This window comes from Limanda limanda, chromosome 21 (assembly GCF_963576545.1).
Source record: "Limanda limanda chromosome 21, fLimLim1.1, whole genome shotgun sequence".
NCBI lineage: Eukaryota > Metazoa > Chordata > Actinopteri > Pleuronectiformes > Pleuronectidae > Limanda > Limanda limanda.
This window is the reverse complement of record NC_083656.1, coordinates 159,910-177,369: the sequence shown is the minus strand read 5'-3', so window position 1 is coordinate 177,369 and position 17,460 is coordinate 159,910. Positions and strand designations below refer to the sequence as shown.

General features: G+C 43.0%; 1 protein-coding gene across 13 annotated transcripts; it reads left to right on the top strand.

The window, feature by feature from the left end:
• The first annotated feature begins 1,470 nt into the window (after positions 1-1,470).
• Positions 1,471-14,632, top strand: jakmip3 (Janus kinase and microtubule interacting protein 3). Of its 13 annotated transcripts, none has more exons than XM_061095059.1 (22): positions 1,471-1,605; positions 1,693-1,935; positions 2,819-3,058; positions 4,265-4,378; positions 4,483-4,638; positions 4,929-5,066; positions 5,638-5,673; positions 5,789-5,860; positions 6,266-6,370; positions 8,078-8,085; positions 8,647-8,680; positions 8,780-8,863; positions 8,974-9,036; positions 9,113-9,211; positions 9,314-9,412; positions 12,404-12,463; positions 12,747-12,812; positions 13,116-13,184; positions 13,272-13,349; positions 13,623-13,856; positions 13,990-14,055; positions 14,582-14,632. In XM_061095059.1, the coding sequence occupies exons 1-22, from the start codon at positions 1,471-1,473 to the stop codon at positions 14,630-14,632; spliced, it is 2,250 nt and encodes a 749-aa protein (XP_060951042.1). The 13 variants fall into 13 exon arrangements, with proteins under 13 accessions (XP_060951042.1, XP_060951033.1, XP_060951032.1 ...); XM_061095050.1 differs by lacking the exon at positions 8,078-8,085 and adding an exon at positions 3,559-3,747 and having other exon boundaries at positions 4,271-4,378; positions 8,552-8,680; positions 12,404-12,457; XM_061095049.1 differs by lacking the exon at positions 8,078-8,085 and adding an exon at positions 3,559-3,747 and having other exon boundaries at positions 4,271-4,378; positions 8,552-8,680.
• The last annotated feature ends 2,828 nt before the right edge of the window (positions 14,633-17,460 follow it).

Sequence of the window (17,460 nt, the reverse complement as noted above, 5' to 3'; positions counted from 1 at the left end):
ACGCACGCACACAAACACACACACACACACACACACACACACACACACACACACACACACACACACACACACACACACACACACACACACACACGTAGAGAGCGAGAGATGACTTCAGACGACTGCTGGAGGCCAACGTCAAAAACAGGTTTTCATCCATTCAAATTCAAATTTAAATTCAAATTTCATTCATGTACACAATGTGACTTTTGAAATGAAAATAAGATAAAAAGATAAAAACTGAATTCACAATTTTTTGGAGAATATATAGTTTGAAGTCGTTGAGTCATCAGTATAAGAACATGTAACATTATAAATAAATGACACTAACATGATAATAACATTAAATTACATGATAATAAAAATAATATGTCAATTACATGACAATGAGTTTGTCCTCTGGAAACACAAGAAAACACTCAAACGTCAGTCATTAGATGATGTCACTTCCTGTTACAGGATAGACACCTGTAATGTCACATATTGCAGTTAATTAGAATTCAATTCAATTGTATTTGTATAAATATCAATTTGTAAATGTTGTGTCAAATGAACACAGGTGATCTCAGGCACTTCACCCTACATATTAAAAATAGAGAGAAAGCAACACGTGTGTGTTCCAGTGTGAGGAACCTTGGAACCTGTAAGGACCAGGTGAGACAGGTGAGACAGGTGAGACAGGTGAGACAGGTGAGACTTCATTGGCAGTGACAGGTGATGGTGTGATGAGGGCGAGCTTCCAGCAGAGGGAGACAGAGCTGTAATGGATCAGCTCCTCATCACTGAGGGATGCTGGGAGGAAGAGGAGGAGGAAGAGGAGGAGATGACGCCAGCAGAGGCTGCAGAGATGCTAACAGCACCGACACACACACTGACAGCAACCAAAGCTAACTGCTAACACACACAGACAGACCGAGAGAGAGAGAGAGAGAGAGAGAGAGAGAGAGAGAGAGAGAGAGAGACAGGGAGAGAGAGAGAGAGAGAGAGAGAGAGAGAGACAGGTGGAGGGAGGCTGATTCTGGCTGTGCACACAAACACACACACTGAGCTACAGTGAAGCTAACTGCTGATAGCATGTTGTAGAGGGGAAGCTATTGACACACACACACACACACACACACACACACAGCAATGCAGTGCTGGAGGCTTTCTATTGGATGGTGAGTGATTTATCTCTTTGGGTGTGTGTGTGTGGGGGGGGGGGGGGGGTTTGCAGCACATACAGTGAAGATGACAGCAGGGTTGATGTTACCATGGAAACAGTCATGTGTTAATGTTGTGAAGTGTTGATCACCTGTCAAAGGGTCACATGACCTGCTACAGGTGCTACTGATAGTAGTAGCCTCCAGTGCTGTGTGCTATGTACTACATCTATGTGTGTGTTTGTGTGTGCGTGTGTGTAGATGTAGTCAACCTTCAGATTGACAGACAGCCCAGTGGGTGGGGCCAAGCCTGCAGGTGCAGGTGGTAATGTCAAAGCGAGGAATTGGGGGGCGGGGGAAAGGGGAGCGAACGGACGCCATGGCAACCCTTCAAGCAGCCAATGATGAGCTTCGAGCCAAACTGACAGACATCCAAATAGAACTACAACAAGAGAAGAATAAGGTAAGGACTGCGGATCCCAGACTGCAGTGGTATCAATGTAGTTCCACAGTGTTGCGGTGTTGTAGTCACATGACTGTGTGTCGTCAGGTGAGTCGTCTGGAGAGAGAGAAGAGTCAGGAGCTGAAGGCGGAGCATCACCGAGCAACGGTTGCTGTGACGGAACTAAAAACCAAACTCCACGAGGAGAAGCAGAAGGAACTGGCAGTTACTAGAGAGACGTTACTACGGCAACACGAGATGGAATTGATGAGGGTCATCAAGATCAAAGACGGAGAGATTCAGCGTCTGAATGGACTGGTGCTCACGCTGCGGGACGGATCCACGGACAAGGTGATCCACGCCTGGTCCCCCCCCCCTGTCTGTAAACATCCTCTCATTGCTTACACTTGATCCTCATCGTCACAGGTAGAGAACATCACACATTCTTCTCAGTCTGGTCTGACTGGACATTATACAAGATCCTGACTCAGGTCTGATGGCATGTATAATACTCCAGGATGTCTTTGTCTGACTTGGGGGGGGTTCTTACTTGGAGGGGTCCAGGATGATCCTGATCAGGTCCATTTATTCCTGGATCTCTGAGCCCCTCAACCTGTCACTGACTCCAAAGTCTAGGAACTCTTTCAAGGAAACCCCAGAACCAGAGGTTCAGGGGTAGGACCAGTAACACAGCATCAGACCAGGACCACGGGGTTTGATTTAGGACCAGGATCACAGGGGGTAGGAGCAGGACCACAGCTGAGGGCGGGTGATCTACTGGTGAATCCTCTGAGCTACCACAGTCTGATAGAGTATATCACTACAGATCCTCCTTAATAAACTAATAAACATACAGTCCGGTCAAATGCCCGGAGACACTGTTTGACTTAATGATCAGAAATGGTACACCGGCTCTTATACTGACACAGTGTGGGTACAGTAATAAACCTTCTCCAAGTTTGTCATTGTCATATATACATAATCATATATCGACTGGACAGAGAAACTCCCACAACATCAAGAATAAACAGCTGTTCCACTGATCCAGGACCAGGGCTGAGTCCATATCTGTTCCCTTGATTTGAGTAGCTTAAGAAGCATCGGTCTTTGTTATCCTTTAGGTCTTTCGTTATTGCTTGTTTTTATTCAGTCATAACTGTTACAGGTTTTGAGGTTAACCCTAACCCATCTTACTAGATAACTAGAACATCCAACTCTTGGTCTTGTTGTTCAGGTGAGGAGCGCTCTGCTGGCGGAAGTGGAAGAGGCAAGGAGGAGCTGGGAGGCAGAGCGTTGTCGCCTCCAGCAGGAAGTTCAGGAGCTAAGAGGAGCTAAGAGGTTCACAGAGGAGGCTCTGATGTCGACTCAGCAGGCCTGTCAGGCCCGAGCAGCCGATCTGCGATCGGCTCATCACCAACACCAGGAGGTGCTGAACAGAACCAAGAGAGACTGCGAGAGGGAGATTCGCCGACTGGTACAAGACAGCATCACACACACATGTCTGCTCAAACCCCAAATCTGTTCATTCTAATGTTCTGTTCTCATTCCTCATCACTCAAACACATCGTCACGGGAACATTTTGACTCGATGTCAATGTGATAAACAAGTAGTTACTTTAGCCGGGTTCTGAAACATTATAAAACGAATTCACTGCAAAAACAGTTAGTCTGAAGTTGACGTGTCCTGAGATCCACTCATTTGTTTTGCTGTGAACTTCCTGTGATGAACCCGCTGTGACACGGTGCTTCTTCAAACATGACCTCTGACCCTCCGGCCCTCTAATTCTAACCAGACCCCTGAATTCAAAGACCCACCTGTAATAAAGCTTCATACTTCAATCTATTTTCATCCCACTTCCTGTTTGACAGACCAACTCTGCCCCTCACCTGCCTGTCTACTTGTAGATCTACTTGTCTAACCCTTCCTCTTACCTGTCTGTCTCCCTATGTGTGTGTCTCACCATGTGTGTGCAGATGGATGAGATAAAACTGAAGGACCGAGCGGTCAGTGTTTTGGACAAAGCGCTGGGGCTGCAGGCTGGACATGCTCACCGCCTGCAGCTGCAGACTCAGGCAGCAGAGCAGCAAATCGCAGCCCTGAGAGACGCCCAGAGGGTGGGGACAAACCAGCCCAGTCACACCCCTAGCCCCGCCCCTAACACTGCTCCTCACATTGTAAGCTCCGCCTCGTCTCGATCCTGCTGCATGATGTAGAATCAAACTTCCTGCTCCCTGATCTCATCATGACACCATCAAACATGTGGAGCCTCTAATCCTCAGAATCACAGATCCCTTTGCTCAAAGCTCAGTGATCTTCACGCCGCAGACGGTCATGTGACCAGATGATGTGTTGTTCAGGTGTGTGCGTTCAGTCAGTCCTTTAAACCAATGGAAAACATCCTGCAGGTGAAAACATTTCAACTTTGGTTTCAGAAGCTTTGCCAGTTAAATGTTTTCAGTGACTGACGTGTTGTAATATCATGTTTTCTCCTAATGTGACTTTTATCCAAGAGAGGAAGTTACATGTCATCACCATAACGACATCAACCTCCGACGATGGAGCGTGACGAGCTATAGGTTTTGCAGTTAATTAAGCCCTTTCACTTTATGGTATCTGTGTGTATGTGTGTGTGTGTGCGTGTGCCTGTGTGCGTTTGTGTGTGTGTGTGCGTGTGTGCAGTCTCAGGATGACCGGGACACCCGGAGGTTTCAGTTGAGAATTGCTGAGCTCAGCGCCATCGTCAGGAAGCTGGAGGATCGAAACGCTCTGCTGTCTGAAGAACGCAACGAGCTGGTAACACAAACACACACACTCAAACACACACACACACATCCTTTATTTGTATAATTTCTTATTGTGTGTTTATTGCTTGTTTATTGTTCACTCATGTTGTTTAGCTGAAGCGTCTGCGAGAGGCTGAGAGTCAGTTTCTTCCTCTACTGGACAAAAACAAAAGACTGAGCAGGAAGAACGAAGAACAGGCGCTTGCACTGCGTCGCCTCGGCAACAAGCTTCAATTTGTCACACAGGAGAACCTGGAGATGGTAGCTATGGTAACCCCTGACCCGCGTAACACACACTGTTATGGTTTTGTCTGAGTATAGAAGTGATGCTTTCAGGAAATAAATTACGTCAAGTTATTATTATTACACTGTTTACTCTGTGACCTCTGGCCGTACAGGTCATGTGAGACAGTTTGGACAATTTACTTGACTTCAGGATGAAGAACTACAAACAGAAAACTACAAACTTCAGACAAGAAGTTTCCTCGGTGTCAGATGCGCAGGACAACCATCTGTTACCTTTTCACCATGGTAACAGCAGCATTTATTGTCATCCATAGAGAAGACCCAGTTCATTAAATGACCTGGACCGCAGCCACTCCACCAGTTACCATGGTTACAGCCAGGAGGAGAGGGAGATGGAGTTTCTGCGGTTACAGGTTCTGGAGCAACAACACGTCATCGATGACCTGTCCAAGGTGAAGTGCTACTACTAATATTGCGACTGCTACCACCTACGGGGGAAGTACTGCTGACAGAAAACTCACAGCTCACTGTCATATTTACAAAGAAGCTGTGACCTCCTATAACAGAGCAACATGTATTGCAAAGAAGGATTATTACAGAGAATGTTGGGAACTCTGGAGTATTATTGATCACGGTTGAGCTGCTACTTCACATTTACACCTGCAGCTCACCTGTAGCTATCTAACCCTAAGTGTGAAGAACTTCTTAACTAATCCTGTCAAACGATGCTTCATCACATGAAGGGATCTTTGTCAGACTCTGAGTGAAACTCCTCCGACAGAACATTATTTTTTAAAATAACATTAATAATTAACAGGTTTTGCTTTTATAAACATGTTTTTATTTTTATTAACATGTTTCTATTTGTATCAATACTGTATGTAAAGCACTTTGAGTTCATTATTATCATAATTATTATAATTATTACCACGGCTACTGCAAGTACTGCTCCCACTAATACTACTACTTCTACAGTTTTTCAGCACGACTGAAATAACTAAAAGTTTCTGTTTTTGTTTTCAGGCTCTGGAGACGGCTGGTTATGTAAAGAATGTTATAGTAAGTATATATGTGTGTGTTTATATATATGTAAACTTTACACTGCTTTCGTTAATTGTGTAGTTATTCATGTTGTTGTGGTGTTGATCACTTTGTGTTGTTGTGTTTGCTGGAGGAGAGAGACATGTTACTGAGATACAGACGCCAGGACTCAGTGAGGAGGAAACGAACGTTCAGAGCCTGCAGGGTGAGACTGTACACACTTTATTATACACACTTTATTACACACACTTTATTACACACACTTTATTACACATACTTGCTCTGTCTCAAAGGAGAATTTCTTCAGATTTGCATAAATGTTAAGGATTACAGGGTCAAAGTTCAGGGCTTGAAGGTCAAAGGTCACTCTAACCTTTTGCCTCGTAAACACGATGTCTCAGGAACACCTCAAGGGAACGTTTTTAAATTAAAATTACTTAAATTTGTCAAAAACATACACTTGGACTCACAGATTAATTGATTCGATTTTGGTGGTCAAAGGTCACGACATTTGACCACCCAAAGTTTCTTGCTTGTTTATAATTTATGAGGGCCTATTCAATTAAATCTGTTTTTGTGTGTGTGTGTCTGTGTGTGTGTGTGTGTGCAGGTCATAGAGACGTTCTTTGGTTATGATGAAGAAGCGTCGGTTGACTCTGATGGATCGTCATTGTCTTTTCATACCGACAGAACTCCAGACACTGAACCAGAGGAGGTAACACACACACACGCAAGCACGCACGCACACACACACACACACACACACACACGCACGCACACACACACACACACACACACACACACACACACACACACATAATAGTTTTTCCGAAAACTTTAACCTGACTTAAAACTGAACCTGACATACCCTTATTCTGAACTAATCCTAAACCTGAATTTACCTTGAACTTGACCTTAATCGTATCTTGCCCTAAACCTGAACTTCTGAACTAAACATATTCTTTCCATTTTAAAACATGTCGCCTCTCAGACTCCGCCTCCTCTCTAATGACCTGTTTGAAGATTTCACAACACACGTCACGGTTAACGTCACCAATGTTAATCTTCTCTCCTCGGAGCCTGAGGTCCTCCTTACCGTCAGTTTTTGACACCATCAACCAATCTCTTTCGTCTTTCCCTTATTGACTCCTCCCTCAACATCACTGACAATGCTCACTGCCATGCATCTGCTCACAGCAGGGCCGGTCTTTCCTACAGGCGACATAGGCGGTTGCCTAGAGCGCCACTCAGAGGGGGGCGCCAAAAACTGCGCCCAGCTAAAAAAAAAAATATATATATATATTTAAAAAAAAAAATTTGCGCCCCTTTCTATATGTGGTATGCCCCAAAATATTGTATTTAATGACTTTACCAGTAATTAAAGATTATTCCTACTAATATACGTGATAGTCGCATGGGTTTATGTTTCATTAGAGAAATCAGTAAACGACCGCAGCACTCAGGTGGAACGTTTGGCACGGGAGCAGTTGCACCCCGGACTGTCTCTCTGGGGGTAACGTCCTCCCACATGCCAGATGCAGTCTGGATCATAGATATAAACACTTAAACTCTTTATATATATCTATGGTCTGTATGAGGAACTGGATGCTCCGTGTCTTCATTGCTGCTGCATTCATCCTGTGTTCTACGGGTTAGTAGTGGGCGGAGTCACCTACGTTAGCTCCTAAAGCTTCGCTTGATCACCACGAGTGTCATTGAGACATATTAATATCGTTTTGATTGTCTACTTAGACTGGTAAAAACTTAGAAACTCCGCTGTGCAGTGGGACACTCGCGCCAATAGGTGGGCGGGGCTACATTCGCCTGTATAGGTGTTTATTTTACCTGCGCGTCGTCTTGCAGGCGGGTCGAGATAGTATATTGTTTACTTTAGACAGGGTGTAGTTCAGCTCCGACACAAACAGACTCTGTAATTAAGTCATATATTGTTATTGTGCCTTATAAACCCAGTTATACGCCAATGTTCAATAGGTCTATATTGTTAATGTTTATATTTCTTTATGAGTGATAATGTTTGAAGTAAAGAGACACCATAATAATTGAATGTATGTTTTATGCACTTTAAAATGCAGTTACACTCAGAGAAATGCGTGTACTTGAAATTGTGTTTAATTTGAATAAGATGCAGTCTGGATGAGGAACTGAAGGCTCCATTCATGCTGTATTCTACAGATATACTTTGTTGCTGTGGTATAAACATTAGGGTAAAATGAGCCAAAAATCGAAAACGGTGTTGTCAGAACATGCTAGCACATTGAGGCTTATGGTTAGAGTGTGTGTGTCCAAGCAACTTCTTCGAAGAAAGAAATAATTTAATACGTTTTTCGTGGAAAATCGTTTTGAAAAAATATTTTATTTTTTTGGGGGGGGGGGGGGCGCCAGGAGTGAAGCTTGCTTAGAGCGCCAAATGTGCTAGGGCCAGCCCTGGCTCACAGTATCAGACATCTGCCCCTCCACCTCTTTCCTAAGGCATCCCCCAGGGTTCGCAGCCTGGTCCTCTCCTCTTCACCCTCTACCCGCTTCCTCTCTGAAACACTCTGAAACATCATTCATCGTCATGGTTACCACTTTCACAGCTGACGTCCAGCTTCACATTTCCAGTGAATCCATCACCACTCGGCCCACTCCACTCTCCAACCGCTGCACGGAAATTAAGTCATGGAAGAGTTAACTTCCTCAAACTCATCATTGATCGTTATCGGTTTAAAATCCATGAAAACATAAACTTTTCCATTAACACTTGTCCAAACAAACACTGGTTTAACCTCTGGTTAATAACTGGTTAATAACTAGTTTTTAATTTCTTGATAAAAGCTGTTGATTGGTTAATAATTGATTTAAAAAACACCTCTGGTCTTCTGTTTGTGTGTTTAAGACGTCTGTGCGTGAGGAGGCGGAGCTTCGTTACCGTCAGCTGACTCAGGAGTACCAGGCGCTGCAGCGAGCTTATGCTCTCCTGACGGAGACAAGTGGAGGAAACTACGATGCAGAGAACGAGATCAAGGTGACCAAACCTCTGAGCAAGACAACGGCAGACAGGGTTCTGATTCCTGTGATGGAGCAAGGCAACGACGGGTTGACGGTTTGATTCCCTGTGTTTCAGACAAGAGAACAGCTGTTGACAGAAATTAACCGATATCAAAGTCGAGTCAGTGACCTGGAGACAGCGCTAACACAACAAGGACTGGTAACACACACAGACAAAAAAGCAGACACACACACATTCCCCTGTCACCTCTCTCTCTCTTACATGTCCCCCCCACACTTCTGTCTGTCTCCCACCTGTCTGCCTCTCAGGATGTGCAGTGGGTGGAGCAGAAACAGTCTCTCTATCAGCGGAACCAGGAGCTCGTTGAAAAGGTAAAAATATTAAGACACAAATTCAAAGTTACCATGACAACACATCAGCTGATCCGAGTGTCGTCGTGTTGTTCAGGTGAAGCTGATGGAGGCTGAAGAGCTGCGACTGAAAAACGACATTCAAGACGTCAGAGATCAAAGCGAACTGCTGGAGTTCAGGATCCTAGAGCTGGAGGTAAACAAACATCAACAACAAGAACAAAACACAGACATACTGAAATCAACAACACATTTAAATTCACACACTGTGTTGCGATGTAAACTCTATTGGTTCTAGGAGAGGGAGCGACGTTCACCTGCCATTAACTTCCAACAACTCCATTTCCCAGAAGGCCTCAGTCCTCTGCAGATCTACTGTGAGGCAGAGGGAGTCACAGTGAGTAACCCCTAAATACATGTGATCACATGACCCCATAATCCAATCATCACCAACGATCTGTTCTATGAAGTGAATTCAACATATCCACCCTGTGTTTTGTTATCCTGCTTCACTGATCCTTCCATTGTACTCATCCTAACATCCTAACATCGTACTCATCCTAACATCGTACTCATCCTAACATCGTCCTGATCCTAACATCGTACTCAACCTAACATCCTAACATCGTACTCATCCTAACATCCTAACATCGTACCAGTGTTAATTTTGGCAGCTATTTTTGATTTAGTCTTAGTCTTTTGACGAAAATGCATATTAGTTTTAGTCACATTTAGTCATTTTTATCCTTCTTAGTTTTAGTCTAGTTTTAGTCGACGAAAACAAATTACATTTTAGTCTAGTTTTAGTCGACGAAAACTAATTACATTTTAGTCTAGTTTTAGTCACATTTAATAGCCACATTAAACTCCTTATCTTCCCTTCTCAGGCCCAGGGACCCCCTGTGTTGTGTCTACAACTGCGTACTAGTCTAGCTTGCAGTACTTAGGTTGTCCATTAGATGTCCCTCCTACAGGTCTATAGCAGGGGTCGGCAACCTTTATTATCAAAAGAGCCATTCTGCCCCCTCTTCCCCCAAATAAAATTTGTCTGGAGCCGCAAAACATATTTGATAACAAAGCTGATAAAATTTTATATAAAGTTATACTATACTAATCTGTAGATTATTGCATTTATGAAATTATAGAACAACAATAAAGAAAACTGTTGACATTTTATTTATTTTTACCTGTTACAACAAAGGGAAACACCAAATGCTTATGAAGAGGAGAAGAAAATACACAGGCAAGTGTAGGCCTACTTCGAAATAAATTCAGAACTATGTAGGGTTATTTGAGTCATCCCGTATATTTGTGGGAAATGTATGAGATAAGAAGTACCCTATTTTGAAATAAATAAAAACATATAGCTGCAGCCTATATATTTAAGTTGGCGAAATGTGAAAACAAAAAGTGAAAGCAGATCAGACCGGAGGAGGAAACTGAAGCTCGGTAGAAACCAGCTGCAGCCTCTGCTCTGATCCAGAAGCTGAGCGCTGATCTCAGAGCAGCTGAGACCAGAGAAACTCTGTGTTTTCACTGTTTCCATAGTTAAGAAGCAGCCGGTGAGTCAGTGACCGGCTGCTTCATGTGAACGAGCTCTGATCTCACTGTGTCTCTCTGAGCAAGTGCGCTGCGGCAGGGGGCGGAGCCTCGGGACCGGAGCGCTATCTGGGACCACACACACACACGCACACACACACAGACACACACACTCGCCTTCATGAAGGCCTGATACGATTATGTTTTTAAAAATTGTTGTGACTTAGTCAACCGCCAACATTTTCGTCTCGTCTCGTTAACGAAAATTAAAATAGATTTCGTCATAGTTTTTATTTTCAAAGATCCATTTCAATACGTCTTCGTCTCGTCTTAGTCATGGGAAAAGGGCCGTTAACGAATATTTTTCGTTATCGTTATCGTCAACGAAATTAACACTGCGTACTCATCCTAACATCCTAACATCGTACTCATCCTAACATCCTAACATCGTACTCATCCTAACATCCTAACATCGTACTGATCCTAACATCGTACTCATCCTAACATCGTCCTGATTCTAACATAGTCCTGATCCTAACATCGTACTGATCCTAACATCGTACTCATCCTAACATCGTACTCATCCTAACATCGTCCTGATTCTAACATAGTCCTGATCCTAACATCGTACTCATCCTAACATCCTAACATCGTCCTGATCCTAACATCCTAACATCGTCCTGATCCTAACATCCTAACATCGTCCTGATCCTAACATCCTAACATCGTACTCATCCTAACATCCTAACATCGTACTCATCCTAACATCCTAACATCGTACTCATCCTAACATCGTACTCATCCAAACATCCTAACATCGTACTCATCCTAACATCCTAACATCGTCCTGATCCCTAAATCGTACTCATCCTAACATCCTAACATCGTACTCATCCTAACATCCTAACATCGTACTCATCCTAACATCCTAACATCGTACTCATCCTAACACTCTACTTATCCTAACATCCTAACATCATCCTAATCCTAACATCGTCCTGATCCTAACATCGTACTCATCCTAACATCGTCCTGATCCTAACATCGTACTCATCCTAACATCGTACTCATCCTAACATCGTCCTAATCCTAACATCGTCCTGATCCTAACATCGTACTCATCCTAACATCGTACTCATCCTAACATCGTACTCATCCTAACATCGTACACATCCTAACAACGTACTCATTCTAACATCGTACTCATCCTAACATCCTAACGTCGTCCTGATCCTAACATCGTACTCATCCTAACATCATACTGATCCTAACATCGTACTGATCCTAACATCGTCCTAATCCTAACATCGTCCTGATCCTAACATCGTACACATCCTAACATCGTACACATCCTAACATCGTACTCATCCTAACATCGTACTCATCCTAACATCGTACTCATCCTAACATCGTACTCATCCTAACATCGTACACATCCTAACAACGTACTCATTCTAACATCGTACTCATCCTAACATCCTAACATCGTCCTGATCCTAACATCGTACTCATCCTAACATCGTACACATCCTTACATCGTCCTGATCCTAACATCGTACTCATCCTAACATCGTACTCATCCTAACATCGTACTCATCCTAACATCGTACACATCCTAACAACGTACTCATTCTAACATCGTACTCATCCTAACATCCTAACATCGTCCTGATCCTTACATCGTACTCATCCTAACATCGTCCTGATCCTAACATCGTACTCATCCTAACATCGTACACATCCTTACATCGTACACATCCTAACATCGTACTCATCCTAACATCGTACACATACTAACATCGTACTGATCCTAACATCGTACACATCCTAACACTCTTATGTTCCTCAGGAAATTGTGATCAGTGAGTTGATGAAGAAACTGGACATTCTGGGAGATAACGCCGTAAGTGTATGTTGAGTTTATTTTGTACATGTATGTTTCATAGATGTCAATTCGATCTGAAGAATAATCAACTTGTGATTTATCTGAAGTTGGAATCATATTATCCAGTCCCCACAATCGTTAGAGTTAAGATTATTTTATAACATATGATATATTCCACACATATCATAACATGTTAACATGATTGTTGACATGTTGTGTAAAGATTGTTATGATGTTGACACATTGACACTTTTGTGACATGTTATTCAAATGTTATTAAAATGTTTTTTGCCTGTTTTTACTCTAGAATCTGTCCAATGAGGAGCAGGTGGTGGTGATTCATGCCAGGACCGTGCTCACGTTGGCAGAGAAGGTAACACACAGCTGACATGAACACACAATATTTGTTTGTTGACCCAGATTTAAATATGTCTCCTGTCCTCTGACGGAACAGGTCACTTCCTGTTGTGTCTCTGTGACAGGTTCTTTACCACAGGTTGAAAAACTCAGGTGTTTATATGAACTTGATTCTGTCTCCACCTGTCTGTCTGTCTCCACCTGTCTGTCTGTCTCCCACTGTCTGTCTGTCTGTCTCCACCTGTCTGTCTGTCTCCACCTGTCTGTCTGTCTCTCTCCATCTGTCTGTCTGTCTCCACCTGTCTGTCTCTTTGATCAGTGGCTGGAGTCCATTGAAGTGACCAAGTCGTTTCTGCAGCAGAAGATGTTGGACATTGAGAGTGAGAAGGTGAAAAATGTATAAAACAGTTTTTGTTTATAGTTTGGTTATAGTTGCTGACTTGTGACCTTTGACCTCTTTTGTGTGTGTGTCTAGGATCTGTTCAGTAAACAGAAAGGTTATCTGGACGAGGAGCTAGACTACAGGAAGCAGTCGATGGATCAGGCTCACAAGGTCAACAAACACACAGCGTAAAACAACCAACACACAAATAACACAACAAACACAAGTTAAAAAGATGAGTAACAAGCGAGGTGACAAACACACAGAGTAAACAGTTAACACACAAACAACACAACAAACACAAAAGTAGCACAAAAAAAATAATAATAATCTGAAACATGTGTATAATGAAATTGTAACTTCAGGGAATGGGGTTAACCTTCATTTAATTTTCAAACTGTTCATATTAAATATTTAGATTTCTGATGTTAAAATTTGATCCAGAGGATCCTGGAGCTGGAGGCCATGTTGTTTGAGGCTCTGCAGCAGGAGGAGTTATCCAGGATAGAGGGATTCAAGATGGACGACAGTCGTCTCTCTGAAACTCTAACGGAGGAGGAGAGGGAGGGGCTAAGGAGAGCCATGGACCAATGGAAACGAAGTGTGATGTGTGAACTGAGAGAACGAGATGCTCAGATCCTCCGAGACAGGATGGAGATACTGCAGCTGACGCAACAGGTAAACATGTCAACAACTATTCAATCAATCGTTCTGGCAGCGTTGTTTGTGTAGGAACTTTTATACAAACAAAATATCACAAACTAAGTGAAACAATCAAACTACATTTACCAGAGATGTTTGTGTTTATCAGAGAAACAAGGAGCTGGAGGAGTTCATAGAAAACCAGAAACGACAGATCAAAGAACTGGAGGAGAAGGTAAAACATGTGACATGTTAGACAATCCAGTTCCATTTATCACCATGGCAACAGTAAATCATCACCATTATCCTCTTCATCATCATCACCATCATCATCATCATCATCATCATCATCATCATCATCATCATCATCATCATCATCATCATCATCATCATCATCATCATCATCATCATCATCATCATCATCATCATCATCATCACCATCATCCTCATCTTAATCATCAAATCACCATCACCATCTTCATCTTTGTCTTTATCATCATCATCATTACTATCATCATCTTCATCATTATCTTCATCATCATCACCATCACCATCATCATCTTCATCTTCATCTTCATCATCATCATCATTACTATCATCATCTTCATCATTATCATCATCATCATTACTATCATCATCTTCATCATTATCTTCATCATCATCATCTTCATCTTCATCATCATTACTATCATCATCTTCATCATTATCATCATCATCTTCATCACCATTTTACTGACACTGTTTCCTTTTCTTTCTTCCAGTTTCTCTTCTTGTTTCTCTTCTTCTCTTTGGCCTTCATCCTCTGGTCCTAACAGCAGCTGGTGAGTTCATGTTTTCTTTGAGTGATGATTCACACTCGGGACTCGTTCACACCTTGTGTGTTTCAGACCATCAGTCTTAGTTTAGTCTGAACCTAAACATCAGGTGTGAAAGGTTCCTCAAACACATGGAGGAGAGGGGGAGGGGGGGGGGGAGGAGAGGGAGCCCAGGAACACATGTGCAGCATCAGGTATCAGCTCTGAGTAATTACAATGAAAACAATAACAGTATAAAGATGCTATTAATTATTAATGATAGAAGCAACACTTCATATAGTAATTAAGTAATGATACGTTTTATTGTTAATAATAATAATAATAATAATAATAGCTGCTATCCTGCAGGTCTGGAGTCGGTGATACATGCAAAGAGAGAGAGAGAGAGAGAGAGACTATGGGAGGAAAAAGACAAATGTGTGTGTGTGTGTGTGGAGGGGGGGGGGGCAGAGAGAAGGGCTGAAGTGCTCAATGCATGATGGGAGTTCTCCAGCAGTCTAGACCTACAGAAGAATAACGAAGGGATGTTTCAGGACCTGATCCAGAAGTATAAGCTTTATCAAAGAGGAACATTTTAAGTTCCTTAAATGTAGATATGGTGTCTGACTCTAGAACCCAGAGTGAGAGCTGGATCAACAGGAGAGGAGCCTGGTAGCTGAAGGTTCTACCTCCTGTTCTACTCTTACTGACTCTAGAACCCAGAGTGGGAGCTGGTTCCACAGGAGAGGAGCCTGGTAGCTGAAGGTTCTACCTCCTGTTCTACTCTGACAGACTCTAGAACCCAGAGTGAGAGCTGGATCAACAGGAGAGGAGCCTGGTAGCTGAAGGTTCTACCTCCTGTTCTACTCTTACTGACTCTAGAACCCAGAGTGGGAGCTGGTTCCACAGGAGAGGAGCCTGGTAGCTGAAGGTTCTACCTCCTGTTCTACTCTTACTGACTCTAGAACCCAGAGTGAGAGCTGGATCAATAGGAGAAGAGCCTGGTAGCTGAAGGTTCTACCTCCTGTTCTACTCTTACTGACTCTAGAACCCAGAGTGAGAGCTGGATCAACAGGAGAGGAGCCTGGTAGCTGAAGGTTCTACCTCCTGTTCTACTCTTACTGACTCTAGAACCCAGAGTGGGAGCTGGTTCCACAGGAGAGGAGCCTGGTAGCTGAAGGTTCTACCTCCTGTTCTACTCTGACAGACTCTAGAACCAGCAGAGAACCTGTGTTTTGGGAGAGCAGTGATCTGTTAGGACAGGACAGTGTTATGAGCTCTTTGATATTTGAAGGGTTTGATTGTTGAGATCTTTCTATGTGAGGAGCAGGATCTTGATCTCCAGAGTTCCACAGGGAGCCAGTGCAGAGAAGCTCAGAGCAGTGAGATGATCTCTCCTGGTTCCTCTAATCCGCTCAGTCTGAATTTAGAAGTAAGAAGTTGTGGGTCGTCCAGACCTTGATGTTCTCGAGACATTCCTGAAGTTGAACTAAGTGATTAGATTGATCAGGCTTCATAGAGATGTACAGCTAGGTGTCATCTGCCTAACAATGGAAATGTACCCGGTTCTTTCTGATGATGTCGTAGGAACTGTTGGGATTTTCTGTTCGTTTATGGTCTCAACCTGATCAGGTACAGTGTTAAGTCCGACCAAAAGAGGAGTTCTGGGTCTGGATCAAACTGAACCATGGTTCTGTTTCAGAGTGAAAAAACTTTTTGGGATAGTCGGAACATTTGGAGCAATCACAGGAGGTAGAGACAGAATTAAACAGTAGAAGAAGAAGAAGAAGTCTTCACCTCTGACGATATAATGTTTGAACCACAAGTGTAGTGTAGAGTACTGTAGTACTGTGGAGTACTGTAGTACTGTGAGGTACTGTGGAGTACTGTAGTACTGGAGTACTGCGCCTGAAGGTGCTGATGCTGCTAGTGATACCATCATGATGTTATCATGGCAACCAGATCAAGCACTTCATTAATTTTCCAAATTCAAACAGAAAGACTACTACCCCCCCACCTGACAACACACCCATGTTTGCCATCTACAAACCAATCAGAGTCAAGTACAGGTAGACTCCGCCCACGTAGGTGATGACGTCAGGACGTACGTATGTCAGACAAAATGACACCATGGAACAAACGCATATATATATATATATATATATATATATATATATATATATATATATATATATATATACATATATATATATTGTAACAGGGTAACTGTTAATGTATTAATGTCTGTGTTCATGTCTGTAGTCAGCTTTTTTCTCAGAGGCTTGTGTCAGCAAGGATCCAGGGTTTGGAACCAGCAGCTCACTGACGGAGGCACATTGGCCTGCCCCCACTCCTCAGCCAATCAGAGCAGAGTCCAGCTGTCACCTGACTGCACTATAACAGCCTCCCAGAATTCCACCGTGCTGCGTCTGATGAAGAGAATGGTTTCCTCTTAGCTATTTTTGACCTGATGTGCAGCTGACAAACACATGGTGGCGTCAGTGAGTCAGTGGATTATCATGGTGCTGGACTGAACTATTGATTCAGTCTGTTTTTAACTAACCAGCTGTTCTCAGAAACAAACCTAACTGGAAACATCTCTAGTTATCCAGCCGCTGGTTGACCTCAGTGTTGACGTGGTTGTTAGTTAACTGTTATTGAAGGAGTCAGAACTCCGACGTGTTGAGAACAAAAATGATGGAAAACTAATGCAAGTTAATTCAACTTTGTTCTGATTGGCTGTTCCACCTGCGGACTGGAGCATTGTGTTACTTCACTCGTGGATCTGAGGTGACAATGTGTAACCTTCTCATAGTTTTGCAGAGGAAATGAACTGGCAGATTAAG